Here is a 24,209-nt window from a genome sequence, read left to right on the forward strand (position 1 = left end):
CCCCGGACTGGGAAGATCCCACATGCCACGGAGCGGCTAGGCGCATGAGCCATGGCCACTGGGCCTGCGCATCTGGAGTGCCTGTGCTCCGCAACGGGAGAGGCCACAACAGTGAGAGGCCCGCGTAACGCAAAAAAAAAAAAAAAAAAGAATACCATACGCTTTTTAATGGGGAAGGGGGTAAAACTACTTGTGGCTCCATTTAAATTTTCTTTGGCCTTGATCGTCCCATACTTCAGATCAAGGTTTGAAGTATTACGGGTGGGAAGACGCACAGGCTGTTGTCCCTGGGCCTTTCTTTCTCTCTGGACAGAGCCACATGCCTACAGCTCACAGAGGGCTTGAGAAGAGCTGGGATTTCTTTCTGTAGTTTTCCTTCCCCAAGATAAGGACTGAATAATGCTTGTCTCTCTACGTGCACTGGGTGGTAAAACTCCTGAAGGGGAAGACCCCTGTCAAAGTTTGGGAACCTGAAAATGAATTTGGGGTCATTACATATTTGTTAAACAGGGTGGATATTCTAGAGTGACCGGAACAAGATACAATGGATAACTTCAATGAACCTAAGACAATGGCATCCTTTTAAATATCCACAGCACCAAAACAAAGCCCAGACACCTCTGCTCTCTGGATTCATGTTAAGAAAAGTCCTTCCGTATTACTGCCCTGTCCCCTTAACCCCTACCCCCAAAGAAGACTGTTACTGTCCGGTCAGAAGTTGTGTGTGCTGGGTAGAAGACCCAGAAAGGAAAAGTGACCTGCCCATGACCACAAGTCAGCAAAAAGGTCAAGAACACAGACTTGTTAACTAGCCCAGAATTTGCCATGTCTGACTTTTTGATACTGCTCGCTTTGCTACAGCCTGTTACTGAGCATAGTAACGACGACGGCACACTACACTGAGTTCCTATTGTATCAGGGGCTGCCAAACCATAGTTGCTGGCCTCACGCGGCTCCCGCCTGTTCTTTTAAATAAAGTTTTACTGGAACACAGCCAGGCCCATCATTTACATACTGTCTATGGCAGCTTTCCTGCCACACTCAACAAAGTTTAGTTGCCATGCCAGAGACTGTGTGGCCCACAAAGCCTAAAATACTGATTATCAGGCCCTTTACAGAAAAAGTTTGCCAACATTTTACTCGTTATGTTTAAACCTAACAGCCACTCGTGACAGAGCTGATACCAAACTCATTTTACACAGGAAGCTAAGAGACTTAAATACAGCTGGAAAGCATCAAAGTCAGAATTTGGAAACAGGTTTATTTTTGTATTTAGGAGTCTTGTCATTACTCCAGTAAGATATACCCTATGACAATTGTTCCTTCCTTGGTTTGTACAATGTAGACTGTACTATTCCAGCAGGGTGAAGGCTGTAGCTCACCCCTCTGCATCCCCCAAGGACCCTAGAACAGGTATAAGGAACCCATACTTACATAACAAATTCATAAATAAATGGCCTATAAAATTTCTATTTAATTTCTGTCCTCCTAGATACATTCCCAATTCAATATAAATAAAAATTTCTACTACTCAGTACAATCTTACATATGTGTGAAATTAATTTTTCTATTTTCTGTGAATTTAAATTCATGAGGGAAAAAGAAGGTAAACAATGCAGCAATATTGTTTTTCAAAAGTAATTTATGTCAAACCACTTGCCTAAAGATGTGTTTCAAAATCTGATTTCAGTTGGACGAACCCCAGGCTGCCCTCCCATTGCTGCCCGACAGTGACCCCTGCTGGCTGAGCCAGGCGGGGCCTCCCTCAGACAGGCTCCCCTGGGAGGTCAGCAGCACCTCCCTCTTCAACATTTTGCTACTGCTGTAATTTGTCTGCTTTTGTTTTCCTCATGTTTAGAAAAATTACTCTGAAATCCAGACAAACAAGGGAAACCTGGGGAAAACGTCTTTTAAAGCATGCAACTACTGCAGTAATGGGTTTTTGTTTGGGTTTTTTTAATTAAACTATGTTTTCATCTTAACAGTATAATGAGCCAGGGTTTAACGTCTGTTAACTTTAGGCAGTAAACCAAAAGGCAGTGGTGTCTGCACTGTTCATTAACGACATACACACTTCTTTAACTGTAAGTCCCAAGACCTATCATGGCTTCTTACTGTGAGTGGAAGTTTCTCTTAAAAGAACTAATAATGTTTTCTGTAAACATCCCAGTGACAAAAACATATTCTACAGGTTTCATTTTGAAAGCACTTCATTTAGAAAAATTCATTAAATTTATTTTAAGCGTAAATGTGATACAGGTTTTAAATCCTGTGATCTAATGCCATCCTCTTACACGCATCATCCTAAGTACTTAACCTCCAGCGGGAACAGTGTTTCCAGTTGCACCTTGCCACACTGAATGGTTCTCCCAGTCTGGCAGTGGAGGGCACATGTTAACATTCTGAGCAGTCTGTTGACAAAAACATTCTTCGGATCAAGGCATGAAAAGCAAATAGCCAGGAGCATGATTTTTGACACAAAAGGTGAAAAAGAAAAAGTACTTACTAATACCCCAAGAACACAGGGACAAAATTCCTGAGACTATATCGTTTGGCATGGCAAGAATACAGGGACATGTGCAGCTGGCTGGAGGGATCAGACTTTTCATGAACACCTACTATAACTACAGCTTGAGTTGCTAGTTTTAAACTACACGGAAACTTCTTTGAGATGTCAAAAGTCCAAATTTTAATGGCTGCCTTAGATAAATTTATAGTCCCCTCTGCTTAATTCAAAATAAATGTTTCCCAACATCTCTAAATTTACTCCATTTGAAAATTAGAACAAGAATTCATCTGCTGAAGGATAAAATGGTCAGGGCTTCCCTGGTGGCACAGTGGTTGAGAGTCCGCCTGCCGATGCAGGGGACACGGGTTCGTGCCCCGGTCCGGGAAGATCCCTCGTGCCGCGGAGTGGCTGGGCCCGTGAGCCGTGGCCGCTGAGCCTGCGCGTCCGGAGCCTGTGCTCCGCAATGGGAGAGGCCACAACAGCGAGAGGCCGGCGTACCGCAAAAAAAAAAAAAAGGAAGTCTCAAAAAAAAGGGCAGCCATACAGCCCACTGTTTTAAGGGCAGTAAAGAATCAAAAAATCAGGGGTCTTTGCTCCTGCATCACAGCTTCTTCACGCTGACCTTTAATAAGCACTCTATCAACCAGGGAACATGCACATTCTGCTGGTGAATGACATTCAGAGTATCAAGTTGGTAGAGAGTAGAAAACAGGTTTTAGGGCATTCAAAAAAAAAGAAAAAGATTGAAGGTAATATCAGGAAAAGAAATACTGTAGATAAGTAGAAATAAATCTACAGTAAACCTTTGATGAAAATAAACGAGGCAGATATTAAGGAAAAATTAAATATGATCATAGAACAAAAAGACTTGGACTTCTCCCAGAAAACCAGAAGCTGACCAAGACATTACCGAACGGTAATGATTTTTCAAAAATAAACGGGGTGGGATACTCTGTAGTAACACTGGCCTTTGGAGAGCCTTTAACAAATTTTGTTGAATAAATGAAAGCTCAGAGATGATATTTCTTGATGATTATGTATTTGCTACAGAAAAGATCAAACGACCAAGCCCCCTAATCTTTCCTATAAACCTTGGAAACACTATCCTTAGGTTTCTGGTTGCTATTCTGCAAAGCCTGGCATTTAGAATCAGGGCGCCCAAATAATATCCTTGTGGGTTTTTTTTCTTTAAAATGTTTACCCCATTTCCCGGATGTCTGAGATAATCAAGGTGTAAATATCTGGAACAAGTTCTTGCATATCCTGTTAGCACTGGCTGTTTAGGTGTATGTGACTTTCATACAAGTGTGCTGAATTGAATAGCCCTTCCTAAGGTGCTGTCGGACTCCACTTCTGACAGAACTGCCCTGCTGTCAATGTGAAATATGAAGGTGGCTATCAAAACTACTTAAGAATTTTATTCAGTATCTAGAGAAGACTTAATGTCACAAATTTTCGTATTGATCAAGACGATGTGTCAGTGTACTGGTTTCCCAAGAGACACGTGGCTCCTGAACTTGGCTACTTATTTTTCTTTAATCACCGTTATGTGGTAGCCATCTGTAATCTAGTTGCATAATTAAGTGAGAAACTTCGACTGTGTTTAGGAAAGCCTAGGTGACAAAGGAGATTCCGCTGATAAAGAGCTTACTCAGTAATTTCATACTTGCTTATTTCACATAGTAGATCAGTCCCGTCCCTGGAAAAATGCAGCCGCGAGGGCAAAATGAAAGGCATCGGAAGATCCACTGGAATCACTACCTTTTGGGACACAGGTAAGAAACTGCTGTGACACCTAACTGCTGGCCAAACCTTAGCATTTTCCCGAATTTTTACGTAGACACGCAGCAAATGGAATCCCAGTGCGGTTTCTAGCAGTGCACTGTGCAGTGGGCTTAACACCAGAGTTACATTAGATTAAGAGTATGAGAAATGATAGTACGACCCCAGGATGTCACAAAAGCACTTGATAGAACTGTTCATCCATTAAAGGGAAAAGACAGCAAGTTATGTGTGGAAAGACCCTACATTACACGATGCGATTTCATCACTTATTTTCATTTGTTGGGCCAGGAAAATAGGGAATACACTGTCAGGCAGCCATCTCGAGCTGGCGGCTGAAGTCTCAGAAGGAACCGCTGCCATGAGCCTGATCCCTGAGAAGGGGGAGGCTTCCAGGTGTGATCAGGGAGGCGGGAAACTCCTACGGGCAGGGAGGAAGCAGGGGGAGAGAGAACCCAGCATGTCAGATCACTCGGCACTGGCCAGCTGCTGGACCCCAAGCTTCCTTCTACGAGCAGACGTACACCTCAAAGATTAAAACTATGATAGTTGAGAATATTTTTTCCCCCTCCTATTTTTTTTTTAAAGTCAGTCACTTCTTCTACTACTGCTATATGGCTAATAATTTGTATTTTTCCTTGGAAAATTACACTGATAGTAAAACGAAACACTTCATAACACACGCCACTACTTTGTGCAACACCCTTATGGAGCTGATAAGGGCACGGTGTTAAAACATACACGGAAGCACTAAGGTAGGAAAAAATCCAGTCCTTATCTTTTATGAATAGTCTAGTCTGTGGGGAAAGTTCTACACCTTGGTGCTGCTGAGTAGAAATTTCAGAGTAGAAATGAATTCCAGGAGAAATAATGCTCCCTAATTTAATAAATGAAGAGCAAGATTTCTAAATGAGTCATTATACATATATACATACAAAACAGGGTGTCACAAGGGGAATATCGTACCAGACTTTCCACCCAAACCTGTAAACTCCATCTGGTAGAGAATGAGGGATGCTGAAACCTTGAGGTACTTTGTTTATAAAAACACCCTTTCAGAAAAAGATTTTTTAAAAAAATATTTATTTAGTTATTTAGCTGTACCGGGTCTTAGTTGCAGCACATGGGATCTTCAGTTGCGGCATGCGAACTCTTAGCTGTGGCACGTGGGATCTAGTTCCCCGACCAGGGATCGAACCCGGGCCCCCTGCACTGGGAGCGTGGAGTCTTAGCCACTGGACCACCAGGGAAGTCCCCCCCAAGAGACTTTTGCTCTATGGTAGTATTTATTATTGTTGCTGCTGAATGGGACTAACCACTTAAAGAAATCATGCTTCTTTTAGTCATTATTGTCTAAATTCCCACTACAAAATAAAACAGCAGCGGCAGAAAGAAAAAAACAAACAAAAGCTCAGCAATGAAAATTCCTGGGGACACAAATTAAAAGCCTACTATTTGTTGTTTGCTTGTTTAAAAAACATTTGAGAAAATAATCCAGATTAAAAGCCAGATGTATATGGGACTAAAGAGGTAGTGGCTTTAAATTACTTTAGATGATACAAGAAAAAAAAAAAAAATCCCTCAGACTTTCTTAAAGGAAGGTGCTAAAACTCCCCTGCATAGTAGGACCTGTCCCCCAGCGCCCTGCCCAACTCTCTCATCCTGCCCCATTTATACTCCTGATGCCCTATTCCCCTCTCCCAACCTCTGGGCTTTTGCTCAACAACTCCCTCGGTCCAGAATGCTTGCCCTCCTTTACCCCACCCCCTCATCAAAACTTTTTCAAATAAAGCAATATATGGATAATTATATTTTGATGTATTTCCCTTCTTTTCGTTCTCCTAGGATACCCTTAGTCATCCTTCTGTTCCAGACGAGGCCGTCACTGTCCTTCCCAGATCCCAGCCTTGAGGAGTGAACCCTGCCAAGTCTGAGCTCACTCCAACGTCCCAACATCACAGCCACAGGCGAGGAGCTCCTGAGGGCAGTGACTGTGGACATACTAGACAGTTGCTGCAGCGCTAAATAAATAATCAATCACAAAGGGAATAAACTCGTCTTCTCTGGAACCACTGAAAAATGGAACAGATATTTATCAGTCTGCACAGACCATTACTGAGGATGAAAAAATGGAACCGTCAGGATAACTTAAAATATCTTCGAGTCTTCTGCTCTAATAACCAATAAATAAGAAATTAACAAACGAATGGCCATCATCACTTTGAAAATTCCTATATCGACCACGGCCAAATCATGTAAACACTATTCATAGGTAAAGGCATTAAATATTGTATTGCAGCTACCGTTGGATTGTAGTGAAGGAATTTAATGGAAAACTAGTATATCATATTCTAAAAACAACAATATTGAATGATTTCCTGACAGATTATAGGTCATTTTTTTCCAGTCATCCATTCAATCTACAACTATTTACTGTCGATGATTTGCTGCTAGCCACAGTCCCAGCAAGTGCTGGCGATACAGCAGTGACCACAGGGAGATCGCCGTCCTTATGTTCTATTTTCTAGTTGAAAGGAACAGATAATAAATACACACACTCATCTGTAAGTTGCTAAGTGGTTCTAAGTGCTATATGGAAAAATAAAGCAGGTCGGGGGCGAGAGTAATGCTGGCAGTGAGAGGGTGAGATGCTCTTTTCTCTAGGGAGCTTCAGGAAGGCCTCACTGATAAGGTGACATCTGAGCAGAAGAGCACTGAGAGATGATGGGGTGTCTTGTAGCACCTGGTGGAGGGCATTCCAAAGGGAGGAAAAGAGAAAAGGCCCTGGACAGGGGCCAGCTGGGTGAGCTTGCCACCGAGCCAGGCGATCAGGGTGGCTGCAGCTGAGGGGCCGGGGAGGCGGGAGTGGAGCTGAGTTTCAGAGGCGTGGTGCTCGCAGGGGACACTGACCACGGCTCCGAACGAGACAGGAAACCGATGGAGGGTTTTCAGCAAAGCAATGACGTAACTTGTAGAAACGACTTTGGCTGCTGTGTTGAAAGCAGGCTGTAAAGAGGCAGGGGCTGAACCACGGAGACCAGTGAGGGGCTACTGCAAGCAACTTAGAAGACGTGACGATAGCTAGCTCTGGCCAGGGCTGGGAGGAACAGGTGGTTCAAAGCGGCAGTTGCCAAATACGTTTTGAAGGAAGAGCCAAAGGTTTTACTGGGGGATTGGAGCCCAAGGACACCAAGTACGACCTCAAGGTTTTTGGTCCAGCAGCTGGAAGGATGGGAGAAGGACTTCAGGGAAGCACGCTTCTTAGAGTCACATAAGGGGGAAACCAGGAGTTTGGGGCATGTCACACTCTAGATGCCTATTAGACATCCAAGTGGAGATGGTGAGTGGAAAGATGGACATGCAAGTCTGGAGTGGCTATCGGAATCATCAGCATATAGATGGTATTTAAAGTCGGAAGACTGCACGAGGCTACCTGGGGAGGGAGCACAGACAGAAGAGATGAGAGATTAGAGACCGCAGCCCTGGGCACTGCATTCAGAGGCTGGGGAGATGAGGAGGATCCAGTAAAGGAGAGTGAGAAAAGAATGCCTCGAATATTCTAGGCTGGTGTTGGACTAGAAAACAGTACACCCTGCGGACACGCAGCATCACACTGTGGGCTTCTGCGCTTTCCTCTCTAAAAACATAGACATCTAAAGAATTGCTAAGCAAGATCCCATCTCTGACTACCATCAGTTTAATAGAGTGAAATTTCTTCCCAAAGAATAATAAGATCCAAACTTAGGATAGCAGTCAAGAAAATATAAGTAAAGACAGCAGACTATCATCCATCAAGGTGGCCCCAAACTAAAATGCATGTAGCATCAGGTATAGTTAAGGATGTGCAGAAATAGAAATTATCCTAGACAACAATTTAAAATTATAAAGCAAAATTAATTTTCTAGGTATCTACATACAAGGTGGTACTGTTCATGCAAATTTGGAATACAAACTTAAACAAAACCACATGCTATGTGTGGATATACACACATATGTTAAATGAATTGAAAGAAAACCCCTAAGTGCGGTTAGTGTTTGCCTCTGGGAGGGAGTGTGACGGGCAAGGGCGAGTTAGGGATACTGCACCTAATGCGTAATGCCTTACTTAGCTTGTTTTTTCCCAAAAATACAAATTTATGAAAATACAATTTTCAAAAACACAATTTATGAAGAAGACTTGAAGCAGATGTGAGAAAATATTTATAATCCCCAACTCTGGTGTGAATATACGAGTGCATGTAATAAAAACTCTCTGTAATCTTTCTGTATTTTTAAAAAACACCTCAAAATATTTTTAAAAGCACAAAAGACAATAATAAAGGGAAAACAAGACCATTTGTTTGAAACAACGTTTGCCACATTTATGCCTATAATATTCCAAGCCTATAATAAAGCAAAAATGGAGGAATGTATTTTGCTGGCATATTATAAAGAACGATGAGGTATGACATAGCACTTGGCAAAATCCACCTATGTGCTATAATTTACTATTCAGTTAAAACCGTGAAAAAACTCTGAGTATACTACTGATAGGTACAGTAATTAAAAAAAAAAAAAACACACAGAAAAAACACGTAAAACTACCTTGAGTTTTATCACAGGATCTCATCTGAATTGGGAATTAGGCTATCAAGTTTGAGTTATAGTCTAAGGCCTGCTTCAAGTGTTTCTGGAATCAGGTGAGAAAAAACAAAAATGAACGGAGAGATTATGTAAGTCCATCAGTCAGCTGGCCAATCTAAGTTTGACGCATGATAATTAATGGAAACTACACTTAATTCTCCTATGTAAATTTGGGATATAAACACTACCTTCCCTTGACAGTTTAGAAGATTCTACATTTTACTTAATTTTGATAAGACTCATCTTCTTAAAGAAGTAAAACACCTAAGAGTATATATTATAATAATAATGCTTTTAACGTTTATACATTTTTCAGAAATTAGTATTTCATATTATAACCTCTACTTTGTGCCTTTTCTTGTCTCTGGGTAACAGATATACTCACTGAAAGCGTTACTCATTTTTCCTAGCTTTTTAATTCTGAATTGCTCAGCGTAATAGCAATAAAGCAAATAAATAATAGAGAGGGATTTTTTTTGTCACTTAAATAGTTATGGTAGTTAACTTACTGCATGACTACTAAGAGCAGAAAATAAACAGACTATTTACATTAGAAGTAAATTAATTAATTTTATTAAATGTGTCTTTATACAAAGACATCAACACAGAATTCAATTCCTAGCCATTCAAAAATCAGTTAATACGTATGTTCCTAGGACAAAAAGTTACACATGTTAATTTGATACTTTTAAATCCTGATATTGGGGCTTTCCCTGGTGGCGCAGTGGTTGAGAGTCCACCTGCCGATGCAGGGGACACGGGTTCGTGCCCCGGTCCGGGAGGATCCCACATGCCGCGGAGCGGCTGGGCCCGTGAGCCATGGCCGCTGAGCCTGCGCGTCCGGAGCCTGTGCTCCGCAACGGGAGAGGCCACAACAGTGAGAGGCCCGCGTACCGCAAAAAAAAAAAAAAAAAAAAAAAAAAAAAAAAATCCTGATATTGCCATCCCCAATATATATCAGAGCATCAAAGTGTCTATAAAGCACTAAAAACCTCATTATTGTCCTAAGTTTGTCAAGATTATCTTTTCCTTCTACTGATAATACATCCACTTATTTCCCAAAATTCAAGTTAAAGGCAATCCTCTCCTTGTGCTTAAAATACAAAATCATATCAACTGTAGCACTTAAGATGTCAGTCACTTCTCTTGCATATTTAGAAACAAATTCAGGCTGATTCATTTAGTGTGTTACTTGGTTGTCAGGTGGAATGAAAAGCACTTGCTTTTTCTTAACCCGTATTTTCAAAGATGTCCTCACCATTTTCTCTTTGGAACTTTTTTCTACATCAAACTAGTACATACTAACTAAAACATAGCAAGCAGGTAAATGTTTAATTTAGGGTGTTTTTCAAAAAAGCGATAGGACAACTTTTTTTATTTTTAAACTTATCTCTTGTTGATAAATTCTTGGGTTAAAACAAAAAGTCTTACAAAAAAATAATTCTATTGTCTGACTAGTCAGAACAGATGAACAGCTTAATTTCCCCTCAAAATTGGTTCGAGATAAATACTTCTACTTGTTGAGTTAACATCGTTAAGAAAACAACCAGTTAACCTTTCTCGAAATAATCAACAATTTGGGGAAGCAAACAGATGTTTTATTCCCCAAATATTGCCAGAGCAGCTGCCATGAGCAGAGGGCACTGCGCTGGGCTACGGGCACAGCGAATATTACTCAGGCATCAGTTCTACTCATGACACACTTGAGAATCAGCGAAGAGGTAAGGGAGGAAGCATGTAAATAACAGAAAAAGTTATGGCAGAAAGGGATTCAATACTCTCAGAGTGAACTCCAAAATATTACAGGTGTTGAGCAAAGGGAAAAATTGCTTCCCGCAAGTGGTGTGGGAAGGGAAAATCAGAGAAGGCTTCATGACGGCAGTGGATCTGACCTTGAAGGAAAATAAGATTTTTGACCAACGCAGACGGGGAGCCACGTTTGTGCGGGGATTGAGGGTGAGGGCTTTATAGGCAGAGAGCCGGATCAGTGTCGTGTAAGCAGGAAATTCAAGCATTAGGGCAGGTGAAAGAGAGAGAGATGAGGGAAAAAGGTGAAGAAGTAGGCAGGCATCAGATTATAAAGGATTCTGAGGAATTACTTGAGGTCAAGTAGCTCATATGCTATTTGGGAGGCAAATGGAAACCAATGGAAGACCTGGAGCAGAGGAATAGTATGATCAGACACATGCTTCGGGAAGATTAACTTAACATCAGTGGGGATAGATGCAAAGGAAGGAAGACAGAGGAAAGGTGAGAAAACTGATTAGGAGTCTATCACATAGGAAATAAGAGGTAATGAAAGTAGGAACTGAGCAGTATCAGTGGGAATGGAAAGAAGAGTATGGATGCAAAGAAAAAAAAAAAAGAGTACATTGTAAATAGCATTTATGAAAAATATGGAATAAAGCCTTACCTGATTCTTCTGTATCTTGTTCATCTATTAAACCTACTGAGACGCCTAAATCCACACATTTCTTGCTATGTGTCTTGGACTTCATGTGTTTTGTCAGATTTCCTTAAGGGAAAAGAATGTTTACTAAGCTTACATAGTATTATTTTGCTATTGCATTTGTCAACACTGGCAAATTCCATTCCTATTTCAAGTGAAAGTACAGATTGTGGTTATACAATTCCAATGACTAAAATTTGCTCAAAAAAATATTACTGGTATCTATATGCTGTAATAACCTTGTTGTTAGTAATAACCTCTCTCTTTTTCAAATCTGCCTCCTCAACTTTGATAATGTCTACTTTTGCCTATGGTTACTATTCTCTAGTCCTTATTTATTCCTTAGAACATTTTATATACACTTAAAGTCCCTTTCAGATTGCGCTATGACCTGTGGTTTCTGAATTCTCCACCAGTTGTGTGCGCTGGCTTTCCCTCATAGTACTTTATTTCCTTGCACACTTTTTAGTTTTTATTGTAAACTCATCTTTAGCAAGATTGGTTTCCATGGAGTCTTAAGTACCCTGGGTTGTAGACACACCTCTATGGGTCAGCCTTCCAATTGCTTCTGCCTGGGACCTTAACAGCTTCATTACACTAATTCTGGATCAGTTTGTGGGGGTTTTTTTTGGCATGGCACAGGTATAGGGTTTTGCTTTTTAGCAGGCAGCTTTTCCCCCACATGGTCCAAAGTCACTGGACTGGAGAGCCATGCTTACTTATTTCAGAGGCCTCAGATGCCATTCCAGGACCAGCATTAAACCCCAGGCCCGTGGGCATATATCTGGCAGCATTAAATCCCAGGCCTGTGGGCATATATCTGGCTTGATGTCCCTATGGACTTTTTTTTTTTTTTTTTTTTAGTATCTGTTCACCATGCTAGTTTGGAGTTTCCTTATTCTTGGTGGCTGGGAGTCTTTCTTTCTAAATTTCAAGCTTGGCTACCTATTTAAAACTACAGTTGGTTGTTGTACTATAAGTAGTATTTCTGTGTGTTTGGAACAAGAGAAAGAATTTCCTGCATTAATTTTACTTCACCATACTGACTACAGGTCTCATAATAGTATCCCTAGAGGTGAGTTTCCTCTGGCAGCTGGTGTACACCTCTGTAAGTATCACCAGATTAACTGGGAACCATTGGGCGTGCTGGCCCCAAGTGATCATTAATGCAGGGGGAGAGCTCAAATTCTCTTGAGGATACCAAGCAGCTTGAGTAGATAATGCCACACACATAAAATTGCCAAGAAGGGAAAATCGTCTCTTTCGAAAATAAAATCTAAATGCTGAGTTTGGCGAGGAGGGCAAATTAGTATTTCAGAATAAACCTTCAGAAGAGCTAAAAATGTTTATTTAAATCATTGGTCCAGATTTGAGTCTGCAGTAGCTGAAAGACCTGCAAAATTGCACTATTTATAGAGCCTCACCTTCACTAAAATTGCACTAAGCCCGTGGGACTGGTCACACCCGTTTAGGCCAATTCTTGCACTAGTTAGTATGCACAGCATCCCAGAGCTTAGTGCTTAAGTGGTTCAAGTGTTAAGAGAGGGCCCGGACCAGATGATGTCTAAGATCCAGCAGACCTTGACCTCTGTGATTCTACAGATAACGCCCGGCTTAAATGACTTGGCCATGTCTGACATTTACCTTAAATACACTTTAAAAATAAAATATGAAGCACATATGGCAAATTATTAACAATTATTAGAACGTGATGGGCATATACTGGTGTTCATTATGCAAATATCTACTTTTCTGTATGCTTCAAAATTTTCACATTAGAAGTTATGAAAAGTAGTTTTCCCACCTTATTGTAGCTGAAACTTCCACGTATTAGTCAAAACACTTTCCAGTAGGATGACAATATTATAAACCAAATCACAAGGTCCACTAATAGTGCTTTCAAAATGCTTTTGTTCCCTAAACAGGCAGCCATGGAGGTCATTTGCTTTCTGAGAAGTTAATGTATAATTGTAACTAGGCAAATTTGGGAATATGAGTTTTTAATAAGCCTATTTTCTCATAACTTGAGCTATTACTTATTATTAACCAACTTCTTAAATAATTTAAAATAAAACAATTTGCATTTCAGTATGCAAAATACGTACATTAAAATGCAAATATCCCCTAGCAAGGCTGTGCATTAACTTAACAGATAAATTTTTCAACAGACTTAATAAACATTAATATAAATCCTCTGGAAAGCATGAAAGATTTTGTTTCTGGGTTCCTATAGCTATATATAAAGTCCAGCTTTCTGTGACATAAATGGAACTAAATCCTGCAGAGATGCAAGCTCACTGACTGAGCTGACTGACCTTTAAAGCAGAATAGTGAAAACAATTCAATTAAAATTATTTTGAAAATGCATTCATAAAATAAACCGAGATGACAAATGATGAAGTACAGATTTACAAGCGTTACCATCAGAAGCATCAATTTCTAGGAGGGCAGATCATTCCTTTGATAGTACCATGCTATCTTTGCATACTCCTATTTATATAGCATGCCATTACATCACTATTACCTTCTGTTAATAACCAGACACATTCAAGAATGGGACAACAAAGTAAATCAGAGTAGGGCAAAATTTACAGCCTAATCTAAAAACAAGTCTTTTATTATTTAGCTACCTTTACAAGGTACTATGGAATCTGTGTGACATATATTCATAAAAGGTAGACTTCTACAAGGAAGCGACCATAAAAGAGAGAACTGCCATGCCGAGAATAGGGAAATCCTGAATTTCTAATATTTTCTTCACCAGCCTGCTTAGCTAGGGTAGCTTTCTTCAAATAAATATTTATCACATAATCCCAATGAATTATCTGACAAAACAAAAAATTTATAATGTAAATTCAGGTATCCAGCATATCTGAGAAACGAAAGACATGAAAACTGCTAACATATACTGCTCACTCTTCAAAGATCATTATGCCCTGTCCACCACTTAACAAACATTTATCTGATATTTTACATGATGTTAGCTTGAGTTATTTCATTAGGATTAATACCTGATGATTCATAATATTTTTCTTTGCCAAGAAATCTCTGTAGTTTCATTTGTTTTCCACATCAAAGTTTTCCTTCCTTTCTTTGCCCTTACTTTATAAGATATCCTGATTCCTTTTCCTCCTTCTTTTGAGAAACACCCACTTCACATTATACCTGGATCCTCTTTTATTTGGTTTGGTAACATCATTCTGTAACTGGTAATGTTTTATTTGTAATATTGGCCTATTACTGGTCTCCTGGTCTCACACTGGAAATTATTCAACAGACGGACGTTTCTTAATTATAGGATCAAAACCAGTGTAAAAGCAGTAAGTTGGGTTAAAAGATCAAAGCACTTAATCCTATCAAAGCCTTCACACAAGATCAGGAAAATCATCCTGAAATGCACCCTCCGTTTCCAGAAGAAGGTTCTATACCACAACCTAAGAATGACAGAATTAGGGTTCCTTCTGACTTATGATTTCTTGAAACTTTAGAAATATTCAAGGCTATCTGAAGAACAGTTTTGTTTTTTCCCCCATCATTCTTGTTTCAGATTTTACTGGCATTTAAGAAGAGCTAATTCGAAGCTATTTAGTTGCTACATACTCTTTAAATGCCAATAAGTACTGGCCCAAATATAGAATAGATTTTGCTACAGAGTTGATCAACCTTTAAGACAAAAACTGCAAAGACAACCAATATAATCAGAAAAAAAAGCAAATGTTAACTGAAAAGGTATAAAAATAATGTAGTTCTATAAAAAAATACTGATTAAACATTTTTCACAGATTTTGTCCTTTCAGACAAATAACTTTATGATTATATTGCTTTGCATTTGCGAGATTCTTACTTTCTAAAGGGTGGTATATGAAATTAAAGTCTCAAGCAAGAAATGTTTGTATAATGATTCATAAACAAGGAACCTAATGGAGAAAGCAAACATTTTATGATAGTGTATTTATTCATTATATGGCACAGGAAATTTGTAGAGAGTAAAATTACCTTAACTATAATAAAGGCTTACAATTTAAACAAAAACATATAAAGAATACAGAAATGGTACTAAATGTAATTTTAATTACTAGTTCTGAGTTCCACAAACATTAAATAGTACAAAATTTAGGAATTTTTTGAAGCTGATATTCACCAGTACCTCAGTAAAAAAGCTTCATGGGAAAGAAAAAGAAATGGCTATGCATGAGTAAAATTAGATAATAAAACATGAATGTAATCAGTATAACTTTACTGCAGTTATTATTTTAACTTTTTCTTTAATCTTTTAGCACTGAAGTGCATCTACAATGTGATCATGAAAATTCCTTTTTTCCTCTTTAGCTCCGAAGTAAGTATTTTTGAAAACGTGTTAGTCATCATGTTATACAACTCTAATTTGGGAAGTAAAAGAAAACAGGGCAGTTGCTCCTTTTCAAACGTCATATTTATTACGTATATTCTAAAAGTGTGTAATTAAAAACTTTTTCTCAAGAGGTCTAGAAATATATAAAGAGGTAAGACTACGATGTTGACAAGATGTAATTTATATTATTCTATTTAAGCTACTGCATCCTTGGTCAAGGAATATGTAAAGTTGGGTCTTAGCTCTACCAACTCAATGCATATAGTAAAGGACCATGAAGCGATGTCATCTCATACCTTTAGTCTTAAAGGAGAAGTTACAGTAAGTGCAGTGGTAGGGGCGGACATCTGTATGGGTTCGTATGTGTTTCTTTAACATACTAGGTTTCTTACAACGGATTCCGCATTCTTCACAAATGTACTTTCCTCTTCCCCTGCCTCGGACATATACATACTCTTCATTTGATTTGTATCTAATTTAAAGAAAAGGAAAATGAATAGGGCAACTGGATACTATGTCTTTGAGAAAATACTGATGACTGAAATTCAACCTAAAAAATAAAACAAGGCACAATTTTTACACTCAATAAATATAAATGTTATGCACATGTAAGTAACAGAATATTCCAGCTTTTCACATCAACACAATATTCTAATAGCTGATTCTCATCAAACAACTTTATTCAATACCAGGTTTAATTTTAAAATAGCTCCTCTAAGTGACTGCTTTAAAAGTTTTCTTTATTGTTAAATTCAATCACAGCTATAAGTACTGAAATACTTCTGAGCTTCATTTTAACTACAGTTGGCTTTTACAATTTTTCTCACAACCAAATTCACAGAAGACATCAAACAGGCAATGATTCATCTCTTTTAGAGCAGATTTTTTTCAGTTCACTCCTTATTATGAATCAACGTGAAACCCAGGGTTGACTCTGAAAACTTAGTGCTCAGCTGCCTCCTAGGACCTACAGTGTTTTCTAAATAGTTGTCATTTTCTTGATCAAAATGGCATTATTTAACATAATACCTAACATGTATTTTGCCATGAAGATTCTGTTAATAAGCTGCGAAACCTTGCAACGTTTATATAAAATCGGCACTGGTAAGTCTTCATTCACATGAAAGCAAATGTACATTTAAAAAGTAAGTTTAAATGTCCATTTAAGAAGGAAAAGTTGTACTTGCCCTCCATCAAATATTTTGATTCTTCTTGGTTCACTTTTGATTAAGGAATTTTCTTTATCTTGCTCACTGTTAATTTCAGAGGCATCTTTATTGCTGAATTCAACTACTGTGGACTTTTGATTACCTAATGCTCTCTGAAAGGGAAAAAAAAAAAGAGAGAGAGACACTAATTTAATAAAACTGAAAACAAACATGCTAGCGTTTCACTTGGAAATTAAAACATGGCAGAGTACAGTGCATACGGTTAGCTTAATGGAAGGCATTCCAAGGACGTAACAGCTTTAAAGGTCATTGCTTTATCTCCTCCTTTATCTGTGTGAATCACAGCAAACTGACACATCTTACGCTACTTTAAAATCCCACCACATTCCACTGACCCCCCCAAATAAAGACTCTGCAACCCTCCACCCTGGTATTCCATGAGTTTAATTTTAGGAACTTCTTTTAATAAACTAAATATTCTTTCTCACAGCTAACCAGCCACTCAGACTACGGTTTAAGTATACTTGTTAAAGAGTTTATTATTTAAAGATGGAAAAGAGCTAGTTACCCCCTTATGGTACGATGTCTCATACTCCTGAAAAACATGACTAACTTCCCTTCAACATCAACGCAGTGTAAAGTTAGAGCCGAAGCTCCATTTCCCAATATTTTATTCTCCCCTGTCTCCCAGCATTTTAAACCATAATTACGTTTCCTCTCTATATCCTGAGTATATCAAAAGTTATCAAAAGTTCCTGAATACTGATAACTGTGAATTACAGGTCAGGTCAAAAGTTAGGTCTTGGCCTGATACTACTAAAATCTCTAGAAAAAAGTAGTGAACATCAGAGTAATAAACAGTGTGTGCTTTTCCTACGGAAACTCTGTAGTGACGCGACCTTGTGATTTTATACAACCGCACTATTTACGACCTCTTTTCTCACTCCCCAGCCTACTCTGCTCTCACATATCCTTGTGAGGCAGCCAGCGCTGGTGGATCACATCCCAGTGAGGAAGGACAGGCGTAGGGTTAAGTCACTTGTCCAAGGTCAAGTGTTAACAGCAAGAGCTCAAACTCCAGTCCTCTGGCCAAGCCCAACGCGAGGCACAGCTTTTCTGATCAAGGTCCTCTTTGTTACAAACTTCCTTTAAAAATTACACCACCAAGTAGAAAGCTATCATACTGCGATGACAAAACAACAGTAAGTGACAAGAGAGTATGTGCATCATGGACCCAGGGGCCTATGTGGCCTCGGGAAGAATCCCCTGGGAAGGCCCTGTCCTTACAAAGCCAGGCGTAAAGAAAAGCTGCTGGCCTGAGTGTCTCAAAAAGGTGGCGTGAAGAGGTAATGACACTGACCCTGACACGTACAAGTGCAACGGTCTCCTCTTTTTCTGGCAAACACATCAGGTTTGGAATACACACACACCTTTCCTTGACATTATACCTCTAACAGTAATCCTATTTCTTACCTTCTCAGTACCAAATTCCCACTTATCTTTTGCTCACTTTCTTGCGATCAAATCTGACTTCTCCTCACCAACAAGCTATTATATGTTTGGCCGCTCTGTACACTGTATGTTGTTGACAGCTCGCTTCTCTTAGAGATGCTTTCACTTTAGCATCGACCTGTTCTCTTCCATTTTGAATTATAAATACATGCACATTTGGGTTGTGAGTTAGCAGTCAACCCAGTACCGAGTCCTCCACGGCCACTTGCCCATATAACTCAGGTCTCTGGGACACTAGAACCCTTCAGTCCAGAAACCACGTTAGTCTTCATCTTTGTTTGACCTCCTGGCTTGAACAACTCTCTTTAAAATATCTTCTTCCCTGATCTGTGTGATACCACTTTCTCGCACTCGCCCTCCTTCCTTTATGAACAATCTCTCTCATCTCCTATGTGGACTTTCTTCACCCACTCAAGCCTTTGAGTAGTAGGGATCTCGGGATCCATTCCAGGCCCTTCTCTCTAAAGACCTCATTAACTGCACCTATGCACTGAACGATCTCTACACCTTCCACCCGGAGCTCTCTCCCAGCTCCAAATCCAGATGTGCATTCCCCAAGGCATTTCTACCAAGGCACTTGGTACTGAAGGAGAGCCACTTTTCATAGGCACTTCAGGGACATACATACATGAAGCGCTCTTTAAATCCTCACACTCAGGTCTCATTTTCCATCTGACTTAGTAGACGTAGAGTCTGAGCATTTAAAAATTAAATTCTGAATGGTTTGGATGCACCCTCCTCCACCGAGAAAGCATCAAAGGCTCTCTGCCACCACGCATATTCCTTGGTCTTTATCCTCATTCCCAACTTCAAATTACGTCAGTGTTTCAAACTTCCAACACCTTCTAGCCGTGCCGGACTCCTCGGGGCTCTTTAAATGAACGAAGTTCATTCTCACTTCCATATCACTTGGCGGACTATTAAAATTTCTCACTCTTGTTTGCCTGAAAAACAATATCCCTACTTTTTTTTCCTCTTTGTTATAGACTCAGCTGAAGTATTGCCACTTGGGAATATCTTCCCTGTGGCCACACCTCCTGCTCAAGCTGCTGGCAGTTAGACTTCCTTCTTTTACTAAAGTTGTAGGCACTCCTGTTATAATACTGATACTGTGATATTTTCTTGTTGATAAATAAATATTTATGAACCTGTATCATGTGCTCGTGAGCCTGTAGAGATCAAGAACTTAATCTATAATTCTGAATGTCCAGAGTCCAACCTAATACCCTCATCTATTTATTCTTAATCATTTAAATGATCTTCCCCATTTTATAAAGCCAACAACTCTAATTATAGTTTTATTCCACAAATAACCCCAAATTATCGTTTTACGACCTTACTGCACAAATCCTGACCAAATCAACTTAATTATCAAGTGTACAGTCATTTTGTGAATCTTCTCTCTAGTACTAAGATGATTCTCAGAGCTACACAGGAAGAGAGTTGGGATCAGCATGGTGAGGGGAGAGTGGTCAGATTTGCATAAAACAAGGATGAATGGGTCTCGGCTTATATTTTAAAATGAAATAGAACAATCTCTAATATTCACACCTCTGTTCCCCTTCATCAGCAGGGATACAGCATAAACATAATCTTCTCTCACCTAACAAGAAAATCAAACCTTAGAGGACTCTGGGTCATCTTTATCAGTATAACTCCCTGGGTAAACTTATCATTCTTTCTTTCAAATAACTGTACACTTCGAAAGCACAATTCGTCACTCAAAGTTAAAATACAACCTCCAATCGAAATCTTTAAAGGCATCCAGACATGCTGGAACTAACTTGCACAGCCTATTTTTCAAGATAAATGATATTTCAAGTACCTTGCTTAAGCTGCTTTTCCATTTGCTTGAATAGACCAATAAATCTGACTTGAAATGGGTCGTTACTGCTTGACAATATAGAGATTTTCCGGTCTTCTGTTTTGAGTTCAGGAGAGAAAGAGCCACTTTGGTAGGCAAGCTGAGTGGATTTGGATCACTGGCGTTCACGGTCCAATCGGTGTAGGCCGAAGTTTTTTGGTCGTTCTGGGGCAGGTGCAGGGCCTTCTGCCTCAACAGGTAACACCACGTGAAGCTGGTTGCAGTCTTCAGGCTGGGGAAGGATGGCTGCTGTCTGTCACCGGCCTTACACGCGGAAGGAGTGGTGGCTGCGGACTGACTCTGTTCTTCGATGTTCGCTTTGTCGCCTGGATCTTTAACCCCTGGTGACTTCCTTTCTTGGTTACTGTCTACATGTCCCAAAGGAGAAATGTGAGTTTCCTCTGCAGGGACAGCTAAATGTCTAACTGTCGGAGTCAGCGATGTGGCCGACGGGATGCTTTCAAATTCCTGCAATTCTTTTACAGGTTCTATAACCACAGGCTTGGAGTGTCCTGACGACAAATTATCAGCTGGTGAAACATCAGTCAAATGCAGAGCCTCACCACTAACTTCAGGGCGAGAAAAAATGTCCTGTTCCAATATCACAGCTTCAAGGGGCTCCGTAGTACAGACCTGCCTCACCAGAACAGGCTTCTTCTGTTTACTAACTTCATGAGCTCTTGAACTCAATGCTTCCAACTGTCTAGTATCTGTTGCACAAACAGCTCCATTTTCATCCTTGGCTCGCTTCTGGTGCTTTTCCATGGCAATGTCTAAACTATTTGCTGGGGACAGCATCCTTTTACTTGAAGCTGAAGATTCTTGCTGGGGGGAAAGTCTACCAACAGACATTTTCTGGGTTACAGGCAAGGATTCTGATGGAGACGAATTTTGGCCCATCTCTGAAATAATATTCTCACAGACAAGTTCTCCCTCTGGGTTTGGCAAAGCATTCCGGTGATCGTATTGCGACTTTGGCACGGAATTTTGTTCTTCGCTGATTGGCACCATACTACGATTAGCCTGGCAAATCGGCTGACTGGATAGATCTTGGGTCACTAGGATCTGCGGCAGAGCTGTGGCTGTGGTGAAACAGTACGCTGGGACCCGACTCTGCAGATGCAAGGGCAGCGCAAAGGACGCTGGCACCTTCGGCACCTGACTGCCGAGAGGCCCGACCTTCAGTGGTGGCAGAGGACACGAATTAGACGTGGCTTCCACTAACTTGGCTGGTAATGTCAACGAGGTCGCACGATGGTTGGCCCCAGCTGGGTCTGAAAGAACTTGCTTTGGCAGAGGATGCACAGCGTTAGAAGCGCAAGGCTGGGTCGAAGGGACCACCTGACACTGAAGTTGGTACTTGGGAGCAAAGCGATCCTCACTTTTAGAAGATACATGTCCACCGGGGCTTGCATCTGCTTTGACACTCTGTGTAGACACCTGCAGAGACGTCTGTGTGTCTGGGAGGCTAAGGGGCGTGTGGATTTGATTTAACAAATGGATACCAAGAAGCTGTTGAACAGGAAAGATGTTTGGAGAGTTGGAACTTGAAGTTTCTGCCCGCAGATCCTTAATCTGAGTCTGGGAGTCCAAAGTATTTGCAGGAAACTCAGGTGAAGGTGCATGAGTGAGCTGAGGCCCCTGAAATGGCACTGTGTTCACACCAGGGCGAGCGATAGTTTGGAAAGAGGATGGGTTCCCAGGAGATAGATGACCCTCCGGAGTGATGTTTAAAGAGATCTGCCGTATCAGTGGGCCTCTCCGTCTTTCCAAGAGAGGCACGTGCCCCGTGACCCCCATGCCAGAAGGGGATGTCGGAGGCGGCAATTCAGCAAGCGGTGCTGGCTGAGGTGGAGTAATGCTTCCACAGTCGAATGATTTACTTCTGAAATCAGAGACCTCCATCGACATTTGCAGGCAGTGAATCTGTTCCGATGCAGCGCGCCTCATTTCCCGGTGACTCCCAGGAACGTTCAGGGTATTAGAGCCAGGTGGAATCATGAGAAACTCCGCTTTATTCGGAAAATCGATTTTGGGGGAGGCCTCAGTCTTACAAACGTCCTCTACGTCTAAGGAAGCAGAGAAACTCGAAGTGTGAGATAAACTACTCTCCCTGCTTAGACTCCTGGAGAGAGTGGAGTCCAAGCTTGACTCGGTTGAGGAGTGCTCGATCTCGGCAAGACGGAGCCTCTTCTTTTTGGGCGGCAGTTTCTCTGTTGGCAGTTTGGACAAGGTTTCGCTCCGCTGAGGCCAACTGAACTTCTCAGACTTCTCCTGATCGTGGCCTTGGCCTTCCAGGTCCCGATCTGGCTCTTCTGTGACCAGGATCTCTGGGACTTGGATGTTGTGCTGCCGAACGAGTCTTGAGGGCTGTCCTAACACGTGTCGCTCACCTGAGCTCTTTCTGGAACCTTCCTGAAGTTCCCCTCTCAGAGCATCGGACAGTGCAGGCTCGGCGGGCTGAGACGTGTTCCGGGGCAGGCGGCCTTCCTCTTGGGAAATCCCTCTTATGTGCAGAGACCCAGGCTTCCCTGTCCTCAGCTCCTGGAAAGAAATGGGGGAAGCGCCTTCACAAGACTCCAGCTTGTCAAGCGCACCGGGTCTGCCCAGCGAGTTCGTGTGCTGGATGACGGAGATGCCGGCCCCATGTCTCTTGGGCTCTGTCCTGTCCTGGGCAGCCGAGCTCACCTGCGCTTCCACGACGGAGGACGCCTTCAGGTCCGGCGGCTGTTCGGGGCCTCTGGCCACGAGCTGAATCGGGGAGGTTTGGAGCTGGATATTTCCAGGCGGCTGGTCACCAGTTATGGCAGCGTTCTGCTGAGACAAACTGGGAACGGAGCCCATCGCGCTCTGAAACCGGAGGCCCTCGGAGCTCTGGGGAGAAGCTCCACTTTCGTTTTGCTGAAGTTCGTCGTCATCTCCGACGCTTTTCATTTTCCTCCTTTTTCGTATCTGGGGTGTCTGCTCCCAGACCCCGGTGGCACCGGCGACCCTGTAGTGCAGAATGGGAGGCTGTGCACCGCCGGGCACCAGGCTGTGCTCAGGGTCCCTCAGAGCTACCTTGGTTTTTGGTCCGTGCAACTCTGAACAGTAAAATTTCTTATGGTTTTCGAAATTTTCCAGTTTCCTATACCTGTTTCTACAGGTCTCGCACTCGAACATGGTCCCTCGCCCCTGATGAGACTTCTTCTTTTCCAAGTGTGAACCCGGGGCCGGGGGCTTGCTTCTTGCTGCTGCGGTCTCACCAGCGGGGCTGCCTCCCTGATGGCTCTCGTCCAAGGACTGCCCGGCACCGAGAACATGATTTTCATTTGCTGAAGAGTCTTCTACTGCTGCTTGTCTGACAAGAGTGCGGGGATGTCCATTTGGGGGCACAGAGGTGTTGGGCCCTGGTACAAAGACATCGTCGTAGAAAGCACCAATTTTGTCGTCAAAGGACTGACTTCCTCTCAGTGGGTGTGGGGGAGGGAGGATGCTCGCAGGTACTGCTGAGTACCCTGTGGTAGGCATAGAATTACTTCTGGTGATGGGCAGACAGTCGAGGGAAGGTACAGACAGAAGAAACACTTGCTTGGATTTCTCTGTGGGAGTGAAAGGGGACTTGGGTATGTCAGAGCTTGAACTTGCTCTCCGTCCCACTGGTTTTAAATCAAACTGGAAAGAATCCTTAAATATGTACGATTTGGGGGAATCGATGCTTCCCCGCCGTGAGAGAGAGGTTCTCCGTGGCTTTACACTATCCAGTTGCTTGTCATCTACCAAGGCTTCGTTGTCTGAGATAAGCTTTGATATTCGTTCCTCAAGCGTTTTTGTCGCCAAAGGTGGGCGCATCTGACCGGGGAGGAGTGACGCTTTTTCACCTGCTGGAAGAGCCGAAGCTGCTGGTGTGTTGACACGAGGTGCAGAGGACCCATTATTCTTGTTAGAGTCCTGCTCTGGGGCGGGTAACG

General features: G+C 41.6%; 1 protein-coding gene across 1 annotated transcript in view; it reads right to left on the reverse strand.

Moving 5' to 3' along the window:
• HIVEP1 (HIVEP zinc finger 1) overlaps window positions 1–24,209 on the reverse strand; it is an 87,078-nt gene that overhangs the window by 12,297 nt on the left and 50,572 nt on the right. Inside the window, 5 exon segments of the mRNA XM_007446416.1 lie at window positions 11,328–11,429; window positions 16,011–16,186; window positions 16,902–17,035; window positions 20,221–24,117; window positions 24,120–24,209. Coding sequence (XP_007446478.1) covers window positions 11,328–11,429; window positions 16,011–16,186; window positions 16,902–17,035; window positions 20,221–24,117; window positions 24,120–24,209 — 4,399 coding nt within the window.

This window comes from Lipotes vexillifer, unplaced genomic scaffold, assembly GCF_000442215.2.
Source record: "Lipotes vexillifer unplaced genomic scaffold, Lipotes_vexillifer_v1.1 scaffold1154, whole genome shotgun sequence".
NCBI lineage: Eukaryota > Metazoa > Chordata > Mammalia > Artiodactyla > Lipotidae > Lipotes > Lipotes vexillifer.